General features: G+C 40.9%; 2 protein-coding genes across 2 annotated transcripts in view; both read left to right on the forward strand.

The window, feature by feature from the left end:
* Nucleotides 1-2661: 2661 nt before the first annotated feature.
* On the forward strand, nt 2662-7810 carry RPL37 (ribosomal protein L37). Its single transcript, XM_083352093.1, has 4 exons — nt 2662-2839; nt 4811-4946; nt 5814-5898; nt 7693-7810. The coding sequence occupies exons 1-4, from the start codon at nt 2837-2839 to the stop codon at nt 7760-7762; spliced, it is 294 nt and encodes a 97-aa protein (XP_083208219.1). The 5' UTR covers nt 2662-2836; the 3' UTR covers nt 7763-7810.
* A 7703-nt stretch (nt 7811-15513) lies between these two features.
* PRKAA1 (protein kinase AMP-activated catalytic subunit alpha 1) overlaps nt 15514-22867 on the forward strand; it is a gene marked incomplete at its 5' end in the record, with an annotated part of 35401 nt that continues 28047 nt past the window's right edge. Inside the window, one exon of the mRNA XM_083354063.1 lies at nt 15514-15616. Coding sequence (XP_083210189.1) covers nt 15514-15616 — 103 coding nt within the window. The remainder of the gene's footprint in view (nt 15617-22867) is intronic.

Raw genomic sequence — 22867 nt, forward strand, 5'->3', positions numbered from 1 at the left:
GGTTTTGGTTGCTACCTGTTCTACAATGTTGCGAACCTCTGTCCATAGTTCTTCAGGCACTCTGTCTATCAGATCTAATTCGTTAAATCTATTTGTCACCTCTACTGTATATTCAACAGGGATATGATTTTATTCATACCTGAGTGGCCTAGTGCTTTTCCCTACTTTCTTCAGCTTAAGCCTAAACTTTGCAATGAGAAGCTCATGGTCTGAGCCACAGTCAGCTCCTGGTCTTGTTTTTACTGACTGTATACTTCTCCATCTTTGGCTGCAGAGCATATAGTCAATCTGATTTCTGTGTTGACCATCTGGTGATGTCCATGTGTAGAGCCGTCTCTTGGGTTGTTGGAAAAGAGTGTTTGCTATGACCATCGTATTCTCTTGACAAAATTCTATCAGCCTGTGCCCTGCTTCATTTTGTACTCCAAGGCCAAACTTGCCTGTTATTCCGGTTATCTTTTGGCTTCCTACTTTAGCATTCAAAACACCCATGATGATAAGGACATCATTTTTTGGTGTTAGTTCTATAAGGTGCTGTAGGGCTTCATAGAACCGGTCAATTTCATCCTCTTCAGCACTGGTGGTTGAGGCATAGACTTGGACTACTGTGATATTGAATGGTTTGCCTTGGATTCGAACTGAGATCATTCTGTCATTTTGAGGATTCTATCCCAGTATTGCTTTTCCTACTGTTTTATTGACTATGAAGGCTACTCTATTTCTTCTGAGGGATTCTTGCCCGCAGTAGTATACCTGATGGTCATCTGAATTAAATTCACCCATTCCTGTCCATTTTAGTTCGCTGATACCTAAGATGTCGATGTTCAGTCTTGTCATCTCTTGTTTGACCACGTCTAGCTTTCCTTGATTCATGGATCTTACATTCCAGGTTCCTATGGAGAAAAAAACTTTACAGCATCGGACTTTCCTTTCACCACCAGACACATCCACAGTTGAGCGTCCTTTCGGCTTTGGCCCAGTCACTTCATTCTTTCTGGCGCTACTAGTACTAGCCCTCTGCTCTTCCCCAGTAGCATATTGGACGCCTTCCGACCTGAGGGCCTCATCTTCCAGCGTCATATTGTTTTGCCTTTTGGTACTGTCCATAGGGTTTTCATGGCAAAGATACTGGAGTGGGTTGCCATTTCCTTTTCCAGTGGATCACGTTTTGTCAGAATGCTCTGCTATGACCTGTCCGTCTTGGGTGGCCCTGCATGGCATAAGTCATAGTTTCATTGAATTACACAAGCCCCTTCGCCACGAGAAGGCAGTAATCCATGAAGGGGCCTTTTTCAATACCAGGAAGCAAATATAGGAGAATAAACTAGTTATTATTTTAAAATTTCTATCTGTAAATGTACAGCCCCTTTTTCTCTGCTGCCGAGTTGTTTTTTTTCCAAATGTTTTTAAGAGTTTGTAAACCACCCGATAGGAATCAAGGAAAATAATTTAATAAATAAATTAAACATTAAGTTAAATTAAATGAGAAGAGCAGGAAAGCAATCTAGTCCAGCCCACTGCTCAAGCAGTCCTATAACATTTCAGATAAGTGACTGTCTATTCTAGTTTCTTCTTAAAAACCTCCAGTGATAAGAGCGCCCACGATTTCCGAAGGCAAGCTCTTTCACTGGTTAATTGCCCTCACCGTTAGGAAGTTTCTTCTTAATTCCAGGTTGCTTCTCTCTTTGGTCAGTTTCCAATCATTGTTTCTTGTCTAGCCCTGTAATGTTTTGGAGAATAGTTCGATTAAATTATCATTATAGTTTGGAGGGACAACATTATCTCGGGTTGGCCAATATTGGAAGAAGGAGGAACTGCCGACTGTAGAAGAATGGACTTTAAAGGTTTCTGACCTGGCAGAGATGGCAAAGATTTCGGCCTATTTGAAAGATCACTCGCAAGAACGTTATGTTATGGAGTGGAGAAAATGGATTGAGTATATCCAGAACAAATATGGGACTAAGAAGTTTCATGTAGCATTTGAATAAGTCTTCCTTTTTTTTCTCCTCTTTTTTTCTCTTTTCCTTTTTTTATATATCTTATATTAATAGTGTTTGTAATTACCTTATATGAGCTAGAGAGAGATGGATTTTAGAGTTTATGGTTGTTAGCATATGAATGTTTACGATTGGTTTTTTTTTGTTCTTTATACCTTGCACTTAGCTCTGGGAAGTGGGGGATAGGGGGGGAGGGGGAGGGAGGGATAGGGGAGGGTTAGGGGGATTGTTAAAGATAAAATGTATGATAAAACTTTTCAATAAAAAAAAACATTATCTCGGGTTACATTAATTCTTGGAATTGCATCCGATCAGAAGAGACTTTGTGGCTGTATTTGCACGATGCTCCGAGGTACGAAGCACGCAACTATATTTCAGCCAATTGCACAAAGCAGCCCAAACAGTATTTATAATTGATTATTTGCCTGGACGAAACTAGGTAACTGAGTGGCGCTAGCTAAGTTCAAACGAACCCACGTGTCCAGGGGTCGGCAACCTCGGCTCTTTTATGACTCGTGGACTTCAACTCCCAGAATTCCTGAGCCAGCATAGCTGGCTCAGGAATTCTGGGAGTTGAAGTCCACGAGTCATAAAAGAGCCGAGGTTGCCGACCCCTGCACGTGTCGCTCCTCTGAGTCCCGCCCTGCGCAGAAGGCGCTCTGGACGTCATTTCCCAGCTAGCTCAAAGCCTGGCTTCTTTGGTTCATCGCTTTTTTTCCCTTCCGTCTTGGCCTCGGCGGACTTATTCAGCCGTTGCTCTCTCTTCACCGGAAGCGTGTGGAAGACATTGCGGAAGTGGGGCGGGGTCAGTCCTTTCTCGTTCTGGCGGCTGAAAGAAAATGGTGAGTTGATGCTGTCCGGTGCGAGATCGGTTTCCATCCCGTGCTTTGGGAGACTTTTCTTCCCGGGATACGGGAGGGGAAATGTGCCTAGAGTTTTATCAGGCCTAGAGAAAGGAGTATTTTCCCAACACGGTCCCGGTTTCATAACAATGGTGGACAACGGATGGTTTCTGTCCCAAATCTAGGCCTGAGTACAATTTTGAGCCAGAAGAAGGGTGACTTTTCAGAGGCTCGTTGGGCATCGCTGAAATGGGGTGAAGAGCCAGGCGGTTCACACTTTTAAGAGGAGGGGACAATATACGAGGTTTTGTACTTGGTTGGGTTCAAGTTTTTCAGTTATACTGGAACTTCTTTTAGTTTTCCCAGAATGAAGCGTGGTTCTGCAATTCCTTAAGCCGAATTTTAAAAGGCGGGGATGCTGTTTGTGGTTTCAATCGCATCTCTGGTTAAGAGGCGTTAGCCTGAGCTCTGGATACGTTGCAGTTAGATAATTCTGGAATGCTTTAGTTCTAAATCTAAAGGAAAGGAGTAATAAGGGAAGGGCACGCGAAGATTTGCAGCTTTTGCTCATCCCACGTCTTCTTTCCTTCTGCTTTGCCGTTCAGATGTGCAGTGTCTTCCACCGTGCATAGTTCGTGCCTGATCTATTTAGATCAGGGGTCTTCAAACTTGGCTCCTTTTATGACTTGTGGACTTCAACTCCCAGAATTCCTCAGCCAGCTTTGCTGGCTGAGGAATTCTGGGAGTTGAAGTCCACAAGTCATAAAAGGGCCAAGTTTGAAGACCCCTGATTTAGATGCTAGTTCTCCCCAATGTGTGATCTGAATGTTTTGGGATACATTATCCATCAACCTTGATCAGTATGGGGTATTGCAAAGTGTTCTAAAGAGAGAACAGTCTGTGTAGATAATAATTTACTAGGACTTAGGCAGTGAGTTAAATAATAGTTAGGAGCATAAATATAGTATCTTAGTGAATATTTGAGTTTAAAAGTGCTTTTATTTGACCCCAGAATAACTTTAATTTCAATGTTTTGCTTCACCTTTCTGGCTAATTTAACTTGTTCATAACTTTATATGATAGCTGAAAGAATGCATTGCTATTAGTAAACCATGCTTTCCTGTGTCAGGTAGGATTTCAATGTGCTGTGACTTTAAAATCAGCATACATAGTATCTCTCTACTGTTAAATTCAGTTAATTGAACACTGAGTTACCTTTACATCAACACAGCTATAACAGCTAAAATATGACAACAAAAGTACAAAACCTGTTATGGTTGATGGGAATCTTCATTTTACTTTTGCAGTTATATTTTAGGAAATAATGGTTTATCACCTTACCTTAGCCAGGAAGAAAGATTCTAAGACATTCTGCTCCCGAGATAGAAGGCAGTAAATAGCCATAATTATTGGTGATAATTGACAACTAATTTTCCATTTGTTTACAGACTTTTGAAGACTACATACTTTACAAAAATTTACAACTGCCCATTTTAAAATGCATAGCTGTGTGGCTAACAGCCAGTTTACAAAAACATTTTTATAAAAAATAATCCAGTACAAAAGAAAACCAAGGCATCATATAACAGACTTGCAAAATGGGCACTTGTCACTTCCCTGTCCTAAGACCTAGGGATGAAGCTTTAATCCATGTCAACAGACATGTAGACAGACATGGATTTCTAAAGGGTTTTGTTGAAAACATCTCAATAAACTTTGATAGGGTATTGCTTTGGTTTTGCTATCTAGAAGTTTGCTTAAAATTTCCACAGAACTTGTGAAAATGTGAATATTTTTCAGGCATGGTTCTTTTAGCTATTGAGCTGGACCAACTTGATGCAAAGCATTTTCTCCTGTTAGCTACTCTTGCTGCATCAAAGTGTCTTAAGTATCATCCAGATGTTATAACCAACAGGTAAGAGTTATGGTAATGTTATCATTTGTGTAAAGTAATTTCCATATCTGTTTCAGACAAAAGGAACATCTTCTTTTGGCAAGCGCCGCAATAAGACACATACTTTGTGTCGGCGATGTGGATCCAAGGCCTACCATCTCCAGAAGTCCACCTGTGGAAAATGTGGATATCCTGCTAAACGCAAGAGAAAGTGTAAGATTGTCATTTTTCAAAGTACACGAGTAACTTTAGTATTTAGAGCATGGAACTATTATGCATTGGCAAGGATGGGCAAAGTGGGCTGCTATTGATTCCCCCCCCCCCCAGAAAGTTAGCTTATGTCCCTGGGACTTCCTGATGCTTGCCTGTCCATTGTAGTACTAATCAGATCCATGATTAGTGGATCATGATCATTAACATGTTTGTCAACCAGCTAAGTTGGTTACATACTTACATCTGCTATAAAACCCCTTCCCCACTAAATATTGCAATAGCAACTAGCTTCTTAGCAAGATGTTAGGTATTTCTGGAGGATATTTTTGTGTCAGGCTTAGTTAATCCAAATGCAATGTATCAACAAAATGCTTCATATCCTGTTAAATTTCTCCTGCCTTCAAGTCACACTCACTACATGGACAACATACCTGCAGTTTTCTAGGCAGCATTTGCACAAATAGTTTGCATTTTCTTGTTTCTAAAACTTAGCAGTAATGGCTGTTGCTGACCTTTATGCCTAAAGAATGACTGGAGCTCAAGACTTGCCTGTTCCTAATCTAAAACAACCACTAGACTAAATTGTTTTTCATCATAATTTTACTGTGTTTAATTTTTCTCTTATTTGGAATTGTTTTCTACAAGTTCTTACTGGTCTAAAATTATATCACAAATATTTTCATTATTTTTCTCCTTAGACTTCTCAAAAAGTGTTAACATGAATGTGGGAAATAGAAGCTTGTACAGGGATGGAAACACTGAGGCTTGGATTTCTGTTGGGAATACAATGGGGCAGTGTAACTAGGACTCCGTGGAGTGAGATGGAGTGTAAATTGTGTACCACCATTTCCCCCCCCCCCCCCCTAGATAACTGGAGTGCTAAGGCCAAAAGGCGCAATACTACTGGGACTGGCCGTATGAGGCATCTAAAAAAAGTCTACCGAAGATTCAGGTAAGATCCCTCTAAATTTATCTTGGCTGAAATTCAGAAGTATCAAGTTGTTTGGCCAGAACAGTGCAGCCAGGGTTCCGAATCACAATACCGTATTTTCCGGCGTATAAGACGACCCCCTACTTTTAAGAAGTTTTTCAAGGTTTTTTGTCTTATACGCCGGAAAATACTTACATGCCCTGCCCTCCCTGTCCGTCGCAGAGAAGGAGAAGGCCCGACTGGCCCCGCCGGCCTTCCTGCTTCTGCCGGCCCCCGAGGCGCAGCGTTTCCCGGGCGGCAGGCAGCGCCGGAGGGCAGCCGCCACCCCACCACGGCCGGCGCCCCTCATGCTTTCCCCCCCAGGCCTTGAACTTCTCCCATTCGGCGCAGGGCGGGGCAGCTCCGCCCGCAGCCTCTTTTTCATGTGCCGCTTCCCTCTCACCGTCGGCCGAGGCGCGCTCGGCCCGGGCTCCTGGTCCCTCTTCCCGGCCGGCTTCCCACCCTGCCCCTCATGGAGCTGGACTGGGCGTGCAGCCTCTCGGTGTGGCTGCTTTTCCTGGGCAGCCTGGCGGTGCGGCTCCTGCGCTCGGACCTGTTGCTGAGCCGGCAGCTGCTGCTGCGCGTGGGGCTGCTGGCCGTCCTGCCGCTGCCCCTCAGCGCCGCGCTCACGGCGGCTGCCTGCTGGCTCGTCTCGGCCAGCACTGCCCGGCGGAAGCGCAGCATCGGACAGGAGCAGGACTTCCCTGCCGGCTCCCGTCCGACGCTCTTCCCTCTTGAGGCAGCTGCTGCCTCAAGAGGGAAGAGCGTCGGACGGGAGGCAGCTCTTCCCTCTTGAGGCAGCATCCCCGAGGACTCCTTAGGAGCCGGGGAGCGATGCTGCCTCAAGAGGGAAGAGCGTCGGGCGGGAGCCGGCAGGGCAGTCCTGCACACGCGCGCACTCCCCAGCTGCTAAGGAGCAGCCGGGGAGTGCGCGCGTGCGCAGGACTGCCCTGCCGGCTCCCGCCAGACGCCACCCACTGATTTTCCGGCGTATAAGACGACTGGGCGTATAAGACGACCCCCCAACTTTTGAGGTGATTTTCAGGGGTTAAAAAGTTGTCTTATACGCCGGAAAATACGGTATATTCATTTCATGCGTATTCCTACAAGTGCTACATGCCACCCAGGTTCATCTTCTGTGAAATGGGTGTTCATGTAAATGAATAAATAAATGATGCTGGAACTTTTTTAATGGCAAACAGGCAATTACCATAAATACCACCTAGATTTTGTCATTATTCCTTGCAAAAGTTTAATCAAATCTCTGTTGAGAGGAGCTTGATTTCTGATGGTTTCACAGATAAATCTCTGTAATTTTTTTGGGCGGCAGTACTGAAGTAATCTTACATTGCCTTCTTTTAGGTTGTTTTATCTTTCCTGATGGTATCCCATCAGGAAAGTACTAACAAGGCTCCATTTTGATTGGATTGCCAAGGTTAAGGGAAATTCCTTTGGAGTAAATTTGAAATGTTTTCCCAAATCATGGTTAATGATTTATTTCTTTAAAACCGCTTTAACCTTGTGCTTAAATGTAATATAATTCATCCAAATGATTTGGGAGTCACAACCTCAGCTTATTTTGATGTGTGAATGAGGTTACTATGTGGATTTTAGCAGCTTATCTGTGATGTTCTTAAAACCAAAGTCTGAACATCTGATTTCCTAAGTGATTTCATTTTGTAACTGAGATAAGCTGGTTTTAAAAAGAAAAAAAGAAAGCAAATAAATATAAATGCTTAAATGGAAAAAGTCCTGTTTCTTCTTTGCCTTATACAGGAATGGATTCCGTGAAGGAACAGCGCCAAAGCCCAAGAGAGCTGCTGTTGTGGCTTCCAGCTCATCCTAAGGACTCAGATGTTGATTTAAAATAAATGGCTACTCTAAAAAAACAAAATGTCATTTTTATGCGGTGTTCAGTTTATTCAAATTTGGTGATTCATCTTGTTTCTTATTAATCTGAAATTTGACTATAAAATATGGAATGTTTTTTTCCTCACGTACACAAAGCACATTTCTTAAACCTAATAGAAAATTCAGATTTGTTTTAACGTTCAGTGGAATGTTCATAATTAGGTCTATATATTCATATACATAATGCCATTTGAGCTATCATAATTGAAATCTTGGAACTGGTCAGACCTGCTCCCATAGCAATGGGAGACCCATTGTACTGTGATTTCTGTGTTTCAGTATCTGCAATTGTCTACAATTTCTATAGCATAATCTTAAGATAGAGTAGTGTTTCTTATTCTTGGCAACTTGAAGATGTCTGGACGTCACCTCTCAGAATTTTCCAGCCAGCATGTCCACACATCTTCAAGTTGCCAAGGTTGAGAAATTGATTCCTCTAAACCCTGTTCTCATGTGGTACGCAAAGTGGGAAGTTGGCCTACAGAAATGCAGAGCAAGATTTTCCCACATTCTATACCTAGCGCTAAAGGAAATTACACCTTGAGAGGGGTAGGGTGATGAATAGGAAATAGCTTTCTTGTAACTACATGTAGTCCTTGACTTAAAACCACTAATTTTGTGACCGAAGTTACAATGACTTATGACTGGTTTTCACATTTAACGACTATTGCAATACCTCTGGTCACATAATCACAATTTGGATGCTTGACAACTAACATGCATTTGACGGTAGTGTCCCAGGATTATGTGACCATCTTTTGTGACCTTCTAATAAGCAAAGTCATGGGGAAGCCAGGTTCACTGAACTGTTATTAACTGCAGTCATTCACCTAACAACGTGTGGCAAGAAAGGTCATAAAATGGGGCAAAACTCACAGTCTCACTTAGCAATGGAAATATTGGGCTCAATTATAATCATAAGTCAAGGACTTACGCTTTTAGCTGTTTACTTTTTTGTGAGTAGGAAAGACCAACTAATATTTAAAGAGCACTTGTACCATGTTCTCAAAATTGCTCAACAACCTCAAACGTTAAGACAGTTGATAACAGTGGTCGGTATAACAATGGTTAGTATAAGTATGTTGTAAAATTGAGTTCAAGCCACTCAGAGTTTTTCAATAGTTCTTTTAGTGTGTTACTCATACAAAAAGCAAGGTGAGCGTGCTATTAAGCTTAATATATTACTTGTCTAATTTCAAAGTTAGCTTACTTCAATAAGCTATGCTAACTAGGCTATCAAGAAACTACACCCAATAAGGCTACTCATAACTATGCCCAACAAGGCTATTCAAATATCTATGCCCAACAAGGCTACTCGAGATTGCTGTTAAGTATTGTTGCCCAACTAGGCTACACATTCACGCAATACTCACACTCAAAACAGGTGATCAGGCTGTGTTGGAGTGGGCTGGGAAGCAGACTTCGGGTGTCCCCTGTTCCAACAAGAGTCAGGGCGTTTGATGTCTGGGTTCATTCCAGTCTTCTCTTTATACCCAACTTGTTTATTCTGAATTCATGTGTATGGTACATCTTGCCCTTGTCACATCGGGAACTTCACATTCTTACTCCCATGATTCCATGAAGTTATACAATCCATTGTATTCCTTGCACCCACTAATGTTCCAGCTGGTATCAGCAATATTTCACTCCCATCCAAGATTTATCAGTGATACACACATTCCAGCAACATGAGTCCCAGTGGATTCAGGAAAAGGCTAGATATGGTTGTACTCTAGGCTCACTATACTCATGTCTTACTCTTAAAATATATTAAACGTGAGTCATATTTGTAATATATTCATAGCATATAACATGTAACAAGTATTGGAAAAATTGCTTTGGAGACCTGAAGGACTCTAATGAGCTGATAATTTGATGTATATACTTGACCTATGGTTGGATCCAGACTGTCATGAGTGATCAAAATCTGTTGGGCTTTAAATCCTTAAACATAACAAAAATTTTATTTAGCTAAGCACAACACTTACAAAACAAAATGTAAAGCCCTATTGGCAGCAAAACATTACAATATAATAAACAATATAAACTTGTCTTAATTCCAGCACAAGTATAATATAAATTTATAATGATTATCGACTAAATTATTCTTCTGGCCTGTCTGCCAAAACTAACCTAGTCTCAGAACAGGACTGCTGGCAACAGAATTAAGTCCTTTTTGCCATTCTCTTCACCGCAAGATAATCTTTAATAAAGGTTCATACATTTACCTGCTCAGAGTATAACTGGGACTTAATATGTTCAGCAGTATCATACTTGATAGTATACTCCTAGGGGGAATTTATGTGATTCAGTAGCGCTAGATGGTCTTTCAACATTAAAGCAAAAAAGTGCATTAGATTTCAAATATGAACTGAAGTGAGAAAAATCCCTGTATACTGGCATAATACAGGAACTCTGCATAATTCACCTTTATCTGAATAGTGTTTGACATCAGTAACTTTCTTCTAGATAAAGCTGCATTTTGGATGCTATGAGAATGTTCATACAGACCATCGGTGGGATGGTAGAGATTATATATGATTAGCTCCTATGGTTTAATAGACAGTTGCTCTGTGCTGATGCTCTACTTAACTAGCCAAACATACAATAAAGTACCACTTTGCAGTAAAGTAGAAAAGTCCCAGATTGATTTCCTTTCAATACTATTAAAATGGCAATTGGGTGATGGGAAAGACTTAGTCACTAAGTGGAGAGCTTTAGAAAAAAAAGTGGCGAATAGATCTGGGCAAATTAGCTCTGGTTCAATTGATAATGGGAGGTTTGAGATTCAAAGGGCTTGATTTGAATACTGCATGATATGATATGAGTTCCAGAAAAACATCTACTTCTGCTTCATTGACTATGCTAAATCCTTTGATTGTGTGGATCATAACAAACTGTGGCAAGTTCTTAAAGAGATGGGCGTACCAGACCATCTTATCTGTCTGTTGAGAAACCTATATGTGGGCCAAGAAGCAACAGTGAGAACTGGACACGGAACCACTGATTGGTTCAAAATTGGGAAAGGAATCCGGCAAGGCTGTATACTGTCGCCCTGCCTATTTACCTTATATACAGAGCACATGAGAAAGGCAGGGCTAGATGAATCAAAAGTTGGAATTAAGATTGCCGGAAGAAATATCAACAACCTAAGATATGCAGATGATACCACTCTAATGGCAGAAAGTGAAGAAGAACTAAAGAGCCACTTGTTGCGGGTGAAGAAGGAGAGTGCAAAACTTGGGTTGAAACTTAACATTAAGAAAACCAAGATCATGGCATCCGGCCCTCTCAATTCCTGGCAAATAGATGGGGAAGAAATGGAGGTAGTGACAGATTTTATTTTCTTGGGCTCCAAGATCACTGCAGATGGGGACTGTAGCCAAGAAATTAAAAGACGCTTGCTCCTCGGGAGGAAAGCCATGGCAAATCTAGACAGCCCACTAAAAAGCAGAGACATCACCCTGTCAACAAAAGTGCGTATAGTCAAGGCTATGGTCTTCCCAGTTGCAATGTACGGCAGTGAAAGTTGGACCATAAAAAAGGCTGAGCGCCAAAGAATTGAGGCGTTTGAACTCTGGTGCTGGAGAAGACTCCTGCGAGTCCCTTGGACTGCAAGGCGATCAAACCGGTCAGTCCTAGAGGAGATCAACCCTGACTGCTCTTTAGAAGGCCAGATCCTGAGGCTAAAACTCAAATACTTTGGCCACCTGATGAGAAGGAAGGACTCACTGGAGAAGAGCCTAATGCTCGGAAAGATTAAGGGCAGTAGAAGAAGGGGACGACAGAGAATGAGGTGGCTGGATGGAGTCACTGAAGCAGTAGGCGTGAGCTTAAATGGACTCCAGAAGATGGTAGAGGACAGGAAGGCCTGGGGTCGTGATGGGTTGGACACAACTTTGCAGCTAACAACAACAACAATGATATGATATAAAATATTTGCCCACAGGCAATAATAGAGAGACTTCCAGACACCTGAAGCTGCTTTTATTTATTTATTTTGGAGAATAAGATGAAAAGGGCAGAGATGGTACTGTAGACCCTTTATAGGGTAGTAAACCAACTGAAGTTCAACTAGATGGGCTCAAGAGTTTTATTGAAATTAAAAATGTATTTCTCCATAATGTCTTTTTAGGGCAGACAAATTAGGACTGGAGAAAGTCCAACTTGGCTTCTAATATGTAGTACGGTTTATAGATAATTCAAAACTCTTTTAATAATAAGCACCTACTTCTTCCCTTGCTTTTTTGGAGTGCTCTGAGCTAGTGCAATCCCACCACTGATCTCTAGGTTTTGGAAGGAGGGAGGAAGCCTAGCACAGGTGTCTGGAAAGGTCAGGAAGGACTTCTTCCACATTGCCAAGATTTGATGGTATCAGACTTGCAGTCTGCAGGCAATATAATGCAGAGACAGTGCCACAGAGAGATTGGCACAGAGTAAATGAATTCATTGCCTTGCTTTCATCCAGTTCTTAAAAACAGGAAATGCTTCAGATCAGCATCTTCACAGATAAACTCATTATTATATGCAGAGATTCAAAAGTAGCCTTAATCATGCACTATCTAAAAATAATAATATTGGACCCAGAGTGTGCATGGTCAGCCTTGAGTTATATTCAGAGCTCTCAGAGATGAACTGAACTCCCATTTATGCTGACAAGACCATCAGGAAAGTTGTGCAATGTTCCATTAGCACAAGAGAGAGAGCAGCATTTAGCATTTCTTTCTGGCAGGCTGTTCAGCTACAGTAAAGCTGAGAGCTGAGAAAGTTGAATGATGGCCAAAACAACATTAGCCTTACTAGCTTCAGTACATGTTTGGAAAGACAACAAAGACTCTGGACACTTAAATGGTCAATTAGCAAATTTCCAGTGTTAGCAGCAACCAATTGCCATTATTGGTTCTCACATTATGAGATCTCAATTCATCCATTCATATCTCTAACCCCAATATATTTTTCAGAAAAAAACTGTCTTATTAGGCTTGTATGTTTTTCTTATTTGCTTTGAAATGTAAAGCTTTCTCAGAGCAATTCTGAGTGGACTGGGCTCTCTTAAGACCAGTGGCATTTAGATATTTTGGCCATAATAAACACTGAAATAAAATAAGATTAGATTATGTAGATAGGCAAACATTCAGCCAGCTTTTCTTTGCACTTTAGGAAGAGACTGGACAGCCATTTGCCTGAAATGGTATAGGGTTTCCTGCCTGAGCAGGGGGTTGGACTAGATGACCTCCAAGATCCCTTCCAACTTATTATTATTATTATTAAGAGGCAACTTGTAAAATATCTAACACTTTCCTTTGCCTTTTCCCTCTTTCCCCCATTTCTCCACCCTTTCACTCTCCTCTTCCTTTCCCTTTCCCCTTTCATATTACACTAGGTGTCTTATAATTTATAAATCTAAAACACACCCTTGCAATAAAACAATCCACAAGCCCACTATTCTATCTTCTGCCATGCAATTACTTCCTTGCCTGCTACACTAGCCATGCCTTCTTTCAGTTTGGCAACTATGGTTTCTTATCAGAAGGACATTGAAAAACATACTATTATAATTAGAAATAACTTAAATAACTTAAAACTCTAAGGTTATGGCTTGGTGATATTATTCTAAAATTCTTCATAATTTCAATGTTTGTTCTAGAAGATTTTACATTAAATTCCTAGCAATGTCATCATAGAAATAGTCCCCTTAATTCTTAGGAGAAGTAGAGCAAACATTTCATTTTATTCTTTCAGTACAAGGCAGATTTACACATTTTGAAAGAAAACTGGTCTAAGGTTAGCAGATCTGAAGACAAGATCTAGCATGCTTAAAGCATGCCACACCTTAAAAGTAAACAAACCATTTGGGGTCAATTTGCAACAGGGGTTTCATTGTTGAAAATGCTGTACTTATCCCAGGCAAACCAAAGGAGGATTTTTTATTTTTATTTTTAACTTTTCCAAAGCCTATTGAGCCTCTGTTCACAATCTCCATTAAAGAAAAGGTTAAATGTCTAGGCTCCAAGTTAAACTCCTAGTGGCTTCATTCCTAGAATATATTAACTATCTTCTCAAATAATATATTCAAGCTGCATTATTGTGCAATGAAGACCATGTGGCCTAAAATCAATAATAGTGATTGTATTTATTTGTCAGAATCTCTAAGTACTAAAAATATAATAGAATCTCCCTAGAGTCTTAGAAACTTAGAGCTAGATTCAGCCCTCTGATTCGCTGTGTTCAGTTCAGATCCTCATTTTAATTAAATGTGATTCAAGCAAATCTTCATTTAATCTCAGATGGACAAGCTGCCTTCCCATATTCAAAATAGAGAATTTGGAGACAAGCTATCACTGGCTTATGGTAAGAGATAGGATCTAACACCTTTTTGGAGAAAGGATGCGTTTGAAAATAATAAGCAGCAAAGGAAGGAAGTGGAGCTGACCAGGAGTTTTGGGCAGATCTCTGCATTTGAGATTATAAGCTTTCCTGCTTAAATTTTTTTACATCTTCCCACTTTTCTTTACATTCCCTTGAAAAACTGGCAGGAAAAATCATGCCCTTCAATTTCTAATTTACTCCTGAAGTCCAACAGAATAATTTTCAGGGCTTCTGAAAGCTGAAACTTGGGTTTGGGGCTACAGATAGTCTATCTCTGATCTATGAGAGTTGTTCGTTAGGCTGAGAAGTTGCACTAAGCTATATAAGGCAATGGTTTGATATGAGATGTAGCAGTTTCCTGTTTTAGTGTTCTTATGTTTCCCAGTCTGATACTTTCTCCCTTTCCCAGGGAGTGCTATTGAGGCAAATATTTCAGTTATGATGGAAATGAGTATCAACTCATACAGGGATCATGGATATGTCAGCTCCATGGTGTGGCCGGCATCAAATGGCTGCTGTGCAATTAAACCAGACATAACTGCATTTATTCAGTCCTATGCAGGGAAGTGTTTATATTACATTCTGAACTGTAATTTGGTGCTGCAGAATGGCTGGAGGACACATTCTATTTTGTTCCAAGACTTAGTCCTAAATGGCATACTGTACACAGAAAACTGGCACTGTAATGTTCTGAAATAATGGGTGACGGTTTAGTTTGGTTTTTCAATGGAAGAACTGTTAAAGAGCTTTTGATTTGCCTCCTAACCTGTTGCGCCTTTTCTCCTGGATCCTTGGCCATAAGTCAATTTTTTTGATTTTTCAGTTTATCCTATAATCCTGGGATTTACTGACAGCTTCCCCTCTTCCAAGTATTTAACCAACTTCATCTCCGCTTTAGCTTGCGAACCAAACGCGTCTGGCTCAACAATAACCTTTGTGCCCTCCACGTACAAAGGCAGAATAAAAACAACGATCCCATAATTAGGACTAGGCGTGGGCTTCCCCGCTTCCGAGTCGGGCGGGCGCTTAAGGCAGCGTTTCCCAACCTTAGGAACTTGAAGATGCGTGGACTTCAACTCCCAGAATTCCCCAGCCAGCATGGCTGGGGAATTCTGGGAGTTGAAGTCCACGCATCTTCAAGTTCCTAAGGTTGGGAAACGCTGGCTTAAGGGACCGCGTCTCTCCTCTCCTCGTCGGGCTCCCCCGCCCGCCCGCCCCTTCACATTACACGAGCGGGAGGCGGGTGTGTGTGTGGGGGGGGGGGGGGAAGACCGTCCAGGCCCTGCTCTGGTGCGCAGGCTCGGTTTTCGGCGCAAGATGGCGGCGGCGGATAAACAGAAACATGAGCACGGGCGGGTGAAGATCGGGCACTACATCCTGGGGGACACGCTGGGCGTGGGCACCTTCGGCAAAGTCAAGGGTGAGCGCTGGAAAGGGAGAGCCGAGAAGCGGGAGGGAGGGCGGCGGCGGCGGGAGTGGCGAGGAGACTGGACTGCCGGCCGGCTTCCCCGCCTCCCCCCCCCCAGTTCAAGGGGCGACGGTGGTGAAGGTGAAGCACGGGGCTGCTTCCTTCTCACCCGGAGGGGGGGGTTTCTTGAGCGAAGCGCCCCCACCTTTTTCTCCTGGGTCGAAGGGTCGTTTAGCATTAAGGAAGGGTATCCGTGGGATTGCCCTCCACCCTCTCCCGGTTTGCAAGACCCCTTCCCCCTCTTTTTTAAGGGCGGAAAGGAAGGGGGTGATCTGATTATCACAGCGCGCTGGATTATCCTCCAATCCAGATCATTTCATCCATCCTAATCTATCTGATCTCTTGTCAGTCTGTCATGGGTTTCACATCCATCAGCCCCAGGAACATCCTTCCCTCCCCCTCCCCAACCACACACTTTTGACTGGGGTACTTTTCACTCTGCTCCGATAAGGAGCCTCCGATGGCTTGCCCAGGAAGCGGCCCGATCGGCTTCACCCCCCCCTTTTTTTTTTTTCTTCCTTTGCTTTCCCCGGGTTCCTGCAATCTAACTGGAAACCGCGACCTTTCAAAGGGCTTCCCTGCCTAGGACTGCAAACGTCTTTTCTATATTGAGGGGTGATCCCCAACCCCCCCCCCCCGCCTGCTTTTTTATTTTAATTTTTGCAAGGGAGCCGCACAGAGTTTGCTCCCTTATGCGCTGGATTGTTGTGCAGGCAGTTGCAGCCTCGGGGATGGCCGTCTTGGGACGGGACTAGAGGAGGGAAGAGGGAGCAAAAGTAGCGTCGGGATCCAAGTCCACTTTTAGACTCTCCCTGTTGCTGTTATACCAACCCCCTCCCAATTTTGTTCTTCCTGCTGGGCTGAGTTCCGTATTATTGCCCCATCTAGTTTCAGCCAGTTCAATGCTGCATCCTCTTGCTGTTCTCTCTTCTACCCCATAACTCGGTTCACTGAGATCTTTGTTGGAAACAATGAGTTAAAACGAGGAGGTAGAAACACCAATAAAGGTGTTTGAGGTAGAAATCAGTTGCCTGTCCTTGGAACGCTTTCAAGGAGTTTTTCAAATTCTTTTCAAAAAATGAATGGTTTGCCTGGAAATGTTGCATTAAGATGTATGTTTGTATGTATGTGCATGCCATTTCTACTTCATTCTCTCAAAGTTTTTGTTTTTAAATTGTGTTAAATGCTGAAGGAAGAAACTGTGTTTCTTCCAAAATAATAAATCTGAAATCACAGTTGAAAGCATGCTAAAAGGACAGATTGCTTGATACAGAACCTTAAAGGGACTTTGCTCAAGTGTTAGTTAGTTAGTTAGGTCTTCATTGAAAGACAGATTTTAAATCTTGTAATCACATCCAAAGGCATTTCTGTGGATCAGCAAGGAATGTTGGTTTTGTACGCTTGATAAGACAGCTTTTTTTTTACAAAAGTAACTTTTCTACAATTATATGTATTGATAATACAATAAATCCAACTTCACAATGTAGTTAGGATTCATTAAAAGAATGGCAAGGTGTTTAATGTTATGCTTAAAATGTGATGAAGTAAATAAGAATTTGCTCTCCTAAATTCTGAAATTTGTAGTCATGTCTTCTTTGGGAGCAAATTCCTCACTTGTGGCACTAAGATAGAGTCCAAGAAGTCATCAATGTGACTTAGATCTTACTGAGTTAGCATACACATACAAAGGTGTGTATACTAATATATATTCTACCTATGAATCAAGGACAGAGGAACATTTTGAAGGAGAATACTGCAGTAATTTCATTCTCTTTTTATTTTGTAAGTATTTATATTCTTGTTCCTTTCATATTTTGGTAACTCAGCTTTTGATTTTCAAGATGGCTATATTCTTCTTTGGGTTTAATTACTCCATTGTGTCTTGTAAATGTGATTGTGGTATTGCGCTTCTCCAAAATATCATATGGAGAAAGGGGTGACTATTTGTTGCTTTAAAAGTATTAGCTCTATCTGGAATTGCTCAGCTACAGTATAGGTGAACCATAACAAAACAATACATGTTTTGTGCCTGACCCCAGGGAGTCAGGCTGTATTGTAAAGCTAAGTAGCATACCATTTAGATCCTCAAGGCTGTTTTCATTATGGGAGCAATCTTGGAATTACTGGAACATCAATAATTCTGGAAAATTCCTGTCCTCAGGGATTGTATGAGAAAGCTTTATTAGATGCAACTGGTTAAATTGTGTACTCTTTTGAGCTTTGCCTGCAAAATTGCCATAATTATTTGATGGCTAATATTTGACAATATTTGCTCTTTCACAACAGCTTCTCTAGGCACTATCAGAAGTTAGACTAGTGGGAAAAATCCTTTTGAAAAGAGTCTGATTTTGCAGAAAAAGTATAACAGCATATTAAAATGCTGTCATTGTTTCAAAAAGAGATAAAGTGATAGATCTTTTGAAATGACTCTCGGGCTTTCAGTTCAATACCAATTTTCGCACAATCCTATAGAAATTCCTTGTACTACTAAATTGCATTGAAATTCTCAAAAAGTAATTATATATTTACTCTTTAATCAGCTCAATTTATGTATATGGCCATGTTCTTTAATTGGGTTTTGACAGGATTGGCTGGTTTTCTAATCCGTGAGATACTCACCTGCTCATTAGAACAGAACAGAACAGAACAAAACAATTGACCAGTTCTTGCCTTTGCTTAATTTGGGCCCAAATGCTAAGACTAAAGGGTTCTCTAATTGTAATGCTAATAGACCAGAGCATTTATGACAGCCAGTAGTAAAAAGTAAGGAATGGATTCTGGAGTACCTTCTAAAGTAATTTTTAAGCTTACCAAACTAAAGATGAGTACAGCATCTGAATTCATCTCCATTTTCTCCTTTTCTTTCTAATTCAACGCTTTGAAGTGATTTAAATGCATGTCAGGTTGCTAGCTACTATAATACTGTACACTTTAGTCAGCTTAGCCAACAAGGTCAAACCTTACAGCCTGATTCTTCTGTGCTCCTTTAATAGAAAGTCTCCCAGAGCTAAAACAGAGGTATCCATTTGTGTTCCCAGTATGTGCATATGAGATTTAATTGATCGGATTACTTTGTGATACTATTAATAAGACAGTTAATTGGCAGAACTGCTTAAAAGCATGATAAGAACAGCATCTGCAACATAGCTATCTAATATTTTTTAAAGTAGATTATGCTACCAGATTAATCAAAATCATAGTTGAGAAATTGACTCTGTTCCAGCAGTTGCTGTCTGGACAATGCTCAGAAATATTGTAGGCATATGCTGTTATTCTTAACTGCTGTTGTAGACAGGATTTTTGAATTGGATGAATCACTAGATGCAAGATCAAAGTGCCAGCTTCTAATGCTTTTTTTCCAGCATCTATGACTAATGCTAACAAAGCTGAATTGGCATAAAGGGGAAAACTGATAACTAAGTCAGGACAAGTTCTCCATAGCTTCATATGTAGGAATCACTGCGTGTAATGTCTTTAAATCAGGATAAAACATTTATATTTCTCTCTCTTAACAGCATGGTGGAACACTGATTTTTGAATTTAGCAGCTTTGAAGTTTGAATGATAGTATAGGGCAGGGGTGTCAAACTCAATTTCATTGAAGGCTGCATCAGCATTGCGGTTGCCCTCAGGGGGCTGGGTGGGTATGGCCAGGGTGGGCGTGGCCTACTGGGTGGGCGTGGCTAGAGTGCGTATGGCCTACTGGGTGGGTGTGGCCAGCTCTACATCGTTCACATCAAGGGTGCCTATGGGGGCCTGGGCAGGAGTGGGACAGATCTGAGGGTCTCTGGTAGAAGGACGGTCTCTGGGCCAGGGCCAAGGCAGAGGGGGCCGTTCCCTCATTGTTTCCAGGATGGCTTCGCGGGCCACATGAAACCACTTCGTGGGCCAGTTCTGGCCCCCGGGCCTTGTGTTTGACATGTCTGGTATAGGGATTTGGAAAAAAGACATTTGATTATTTCCTCTATATATATACACACACATCTTTTTTCAGGGAATTACAACTGAATTGCCTTTGAATGAAGTATATTTTGTAATATAAGCTCCTTCCCACAGTGCTTGTCATGAAAATAGTTTTCTTCTAAGTGGCAAGAACCTGTCAGTTTGAGTTACCTTTATATTTCATGTTGAGCCCTGATTTTGTTAAAGATAGCTCCATAAATAATTAAATGCTTTGGGAATGGTCCTAGATCTTAAGAAACACAGGGCAAGCATGTGCTTGACAGATTTTGACTAATATAATGCCATACCTCAATATTGTGTTGAACTGACTTTATTTAATTTCTGTTTATAAACAAGTGGAATCTTGCTCTCATCTCAGCTTGTGGTTTAGCATTTCTGAAAACAGAAATGTAGTCTTTCAGCTTCAAAATTATTTCCCCCCCTTATTTCCAGGTGAACTACCTCAATCAGAAATGATTAACTTGAAGCCTCTGGATAATCCAGGACCTGACTTGTCCCATCTTAATCCTAGTATAATCCAGCTATGGTGAACATCCCATCCCCTTCCCCAATTTCACTTCTAACAACAAAAAAATCAATACATAATCAAGGAGATTCACAGTTATTATGCCTATCGAAATAAATATTTTCTTTCATGAACTTATTGACAAGTTCATATGAGACTCTATGTGCTATATTCTTGAAAAATGTTCAAGATTCTTCATATCTGTAAGTTGGATTGCTTGACTTCTAGATGGAAGGCCCACTACTTCTGCCTTATATTTGGTGTGGCAGTAATTTGCTGGGGAGTGGATTATGTGATCAATGTATTCTGGGATGTTCACACATTATAAAGCCAAGTTAAAATGTATATTGCCATTTGAGTAAGTCCCATTATAGGTATGCATGAAAGCAGGAGCCTACATCCTTAAGAGAGTTTTCTTAGTTTTTCTTTTCTGTCCTAAAAGATTTGAAATTATGAAATAAGCTTAGAAATTATTGTGGTGGAATATTTAAATATTTGTATTACCTTTATTTGTTGCTAAAAATTTTATTTTGTGTTCCAAATGGCAAGGAAATTTATAAGAGGAAAAAGCAAGGCAGTGCATTGTTTGTGTCATGCAGTTGCTTTGGAAAATGTTGCGTAGCACTATCTACTGTACAGTAAGACTGAGAGAAATGATAATTACTTTTTATACTGTCCAGACTGTGGCAATTATGGTGTCTTTGCTGCTGCTAAATTTATAGTGTCATAGATCCTTTTTTAGATTGATCCAGGCTCAAGAGAGACATAAAAGCACTGGACCTTGGACAGATGTTTTCTTTATATCTCTACAAGGGTTGGGGAGATGTTTTATTTTGTAAAAAGAAACATAAAACATGATATATGAATGCTTCCTATATTCTTTTCTATTGCTATCTCTATATTGTGTTATTACTAGGATTATTACAGTATACTATTACTATTAAATTACTGTTATTTTATTACTTTTATAATTATTATCCTCTGTACTATTACTAATATGCGTTAGTGTTTCTTTCTTAAGGTTGCTCCGCCAAAGGCGCATGGAACGCTGTTACCTTCCCACTGTAGTGGTCCCTATTTTTCTACTTGCATTTTTACATGCTTTCGAACTGCTAGGTTGGCAGAAGCTGGGACGAGTAACAGGTGCTCACTCTGCTACGCGGCACTCAGGATTCGACCCGCCAAACTGCCGACCTTCTGATCGACAAGCTCAGATTAGGTTTGCAGCTTTATTGGCACCTCTGCCATGCTGATCCTGGAGAGAAGGCTCAAATGGGAAGTCAAAAAGGCAGCACAGGGGCCTGCAATTTTGCTAAGCATCCTCTCTTCCACATACAGGGAGCTCTTATGTGTAAACATGGCGCATTCTGTGGATTTCTGCTTAAGAAATTACATTAAGTGGACTAAACACCTTTAGAAAGATAATAATAATAATAATAATAATAATAATAATAATAATAATAATAATAATAATAATAATAATAATAATAATATAATAAAAGGAATGTGGCTTGATGCTCTCTAAATTTTGCTGGACAGCAGCTTCCTGGAACTCTAACCAATGTGGCCAAAGATGCAAGATGTCGAAAGTTCAGCAAAATGTGGAGGTTCACAGATTCTTCATTAACTAATCTGATTGATTGATTTCCAGAGCTCCTTTGGTGTCATTTTTTAATAATCTACTGGACTGTATGTTTTCTGTTCATAAGGGCATATCTAGTTTTAAACAAGACCCTTGACTGGAATTTGTATTTTGTGTATCTTGGATTCTGCCCAGACTTTGTTGTGAAAAACAATATTTGTGCTCTAACATTGCTGTTTTCTCTTTTTGCTCTTCAACACAGCTTTTAAACTTTGGTTGGAACTTTCCTTTGTAATGCAGGACATATGCCAGGGTAAACATATTCTCAGCTTTGTTGTTGTGCTTTGTGGGGCATGACAACTTAAGGATAATGGGAACCCAGTGCAATAATATAATATTCCTTCCTTCTTTAAAATGTGCTGAAGACAGGCAGTGGTCATTCTGTCTGCAAAATCTAAAATCTTTCTGGGCTCAGCACATCTTAACTGAGATTTAGCTTGTTGAGAACCACTTCATGTGTACTTGTAATGTTTGTCCATTTGTAAACATGGGGCTAATTCATGCTTATAAACAGTTGATCATCTGTGATAAGCAATATGCCCTGCAGAGAAGAAACTTGTTGGATGGAAAGATAGTTCCTTTTAAAATTTATTATTGTATTCCTAATGGTCACTTGATGAGCTTGAGATCAAGACAAGCAACCTAAACTAAAAATGTCCTTGGATTATTTATTATTTAAACTGTTCATGTGCTACTCTAATGGCTCTAGAGCACGGGTGTCAAACTTGCCATGTCACGTGACATTTTGTGACATCACAACCTTTTTTGCATTGTCAGAGCTGGGGTGGGCGTGGCCTCTGCATGATGCAACTGGCCCGCGGGCCGGCAGTTTGACACACCTACTCTAGAGAATTATTAGTACAGTAAATATTGATGAACATTATTAGTGAAATAAAATGATATATTAACTATGGAGAAGTAGCATTTTCTAATCTCTTTCTTTGGGGCAAGATGATCCTTCAAGAGCAGCATAGGGAATTCCTGATGTATAAACCACAGTTGGGATTAGTATTTCCATTGCAAAGCAAGGCAGTTGTTAAGTGAGTCATGGACAATTTTATGAACTTTTTTTGCCATGCTCATTAAGCAAATCA

This window comes from Vipera ursinii (assembly GCF_947247035.1).
Source record: "Vipera ursinii genome assembly, chromosome: 2".
NCBI lineage: Eukaryota > Metazoa > Chordata > Lepidosauria > Squamata > Viperidae > Vipera > Vipera ursinii.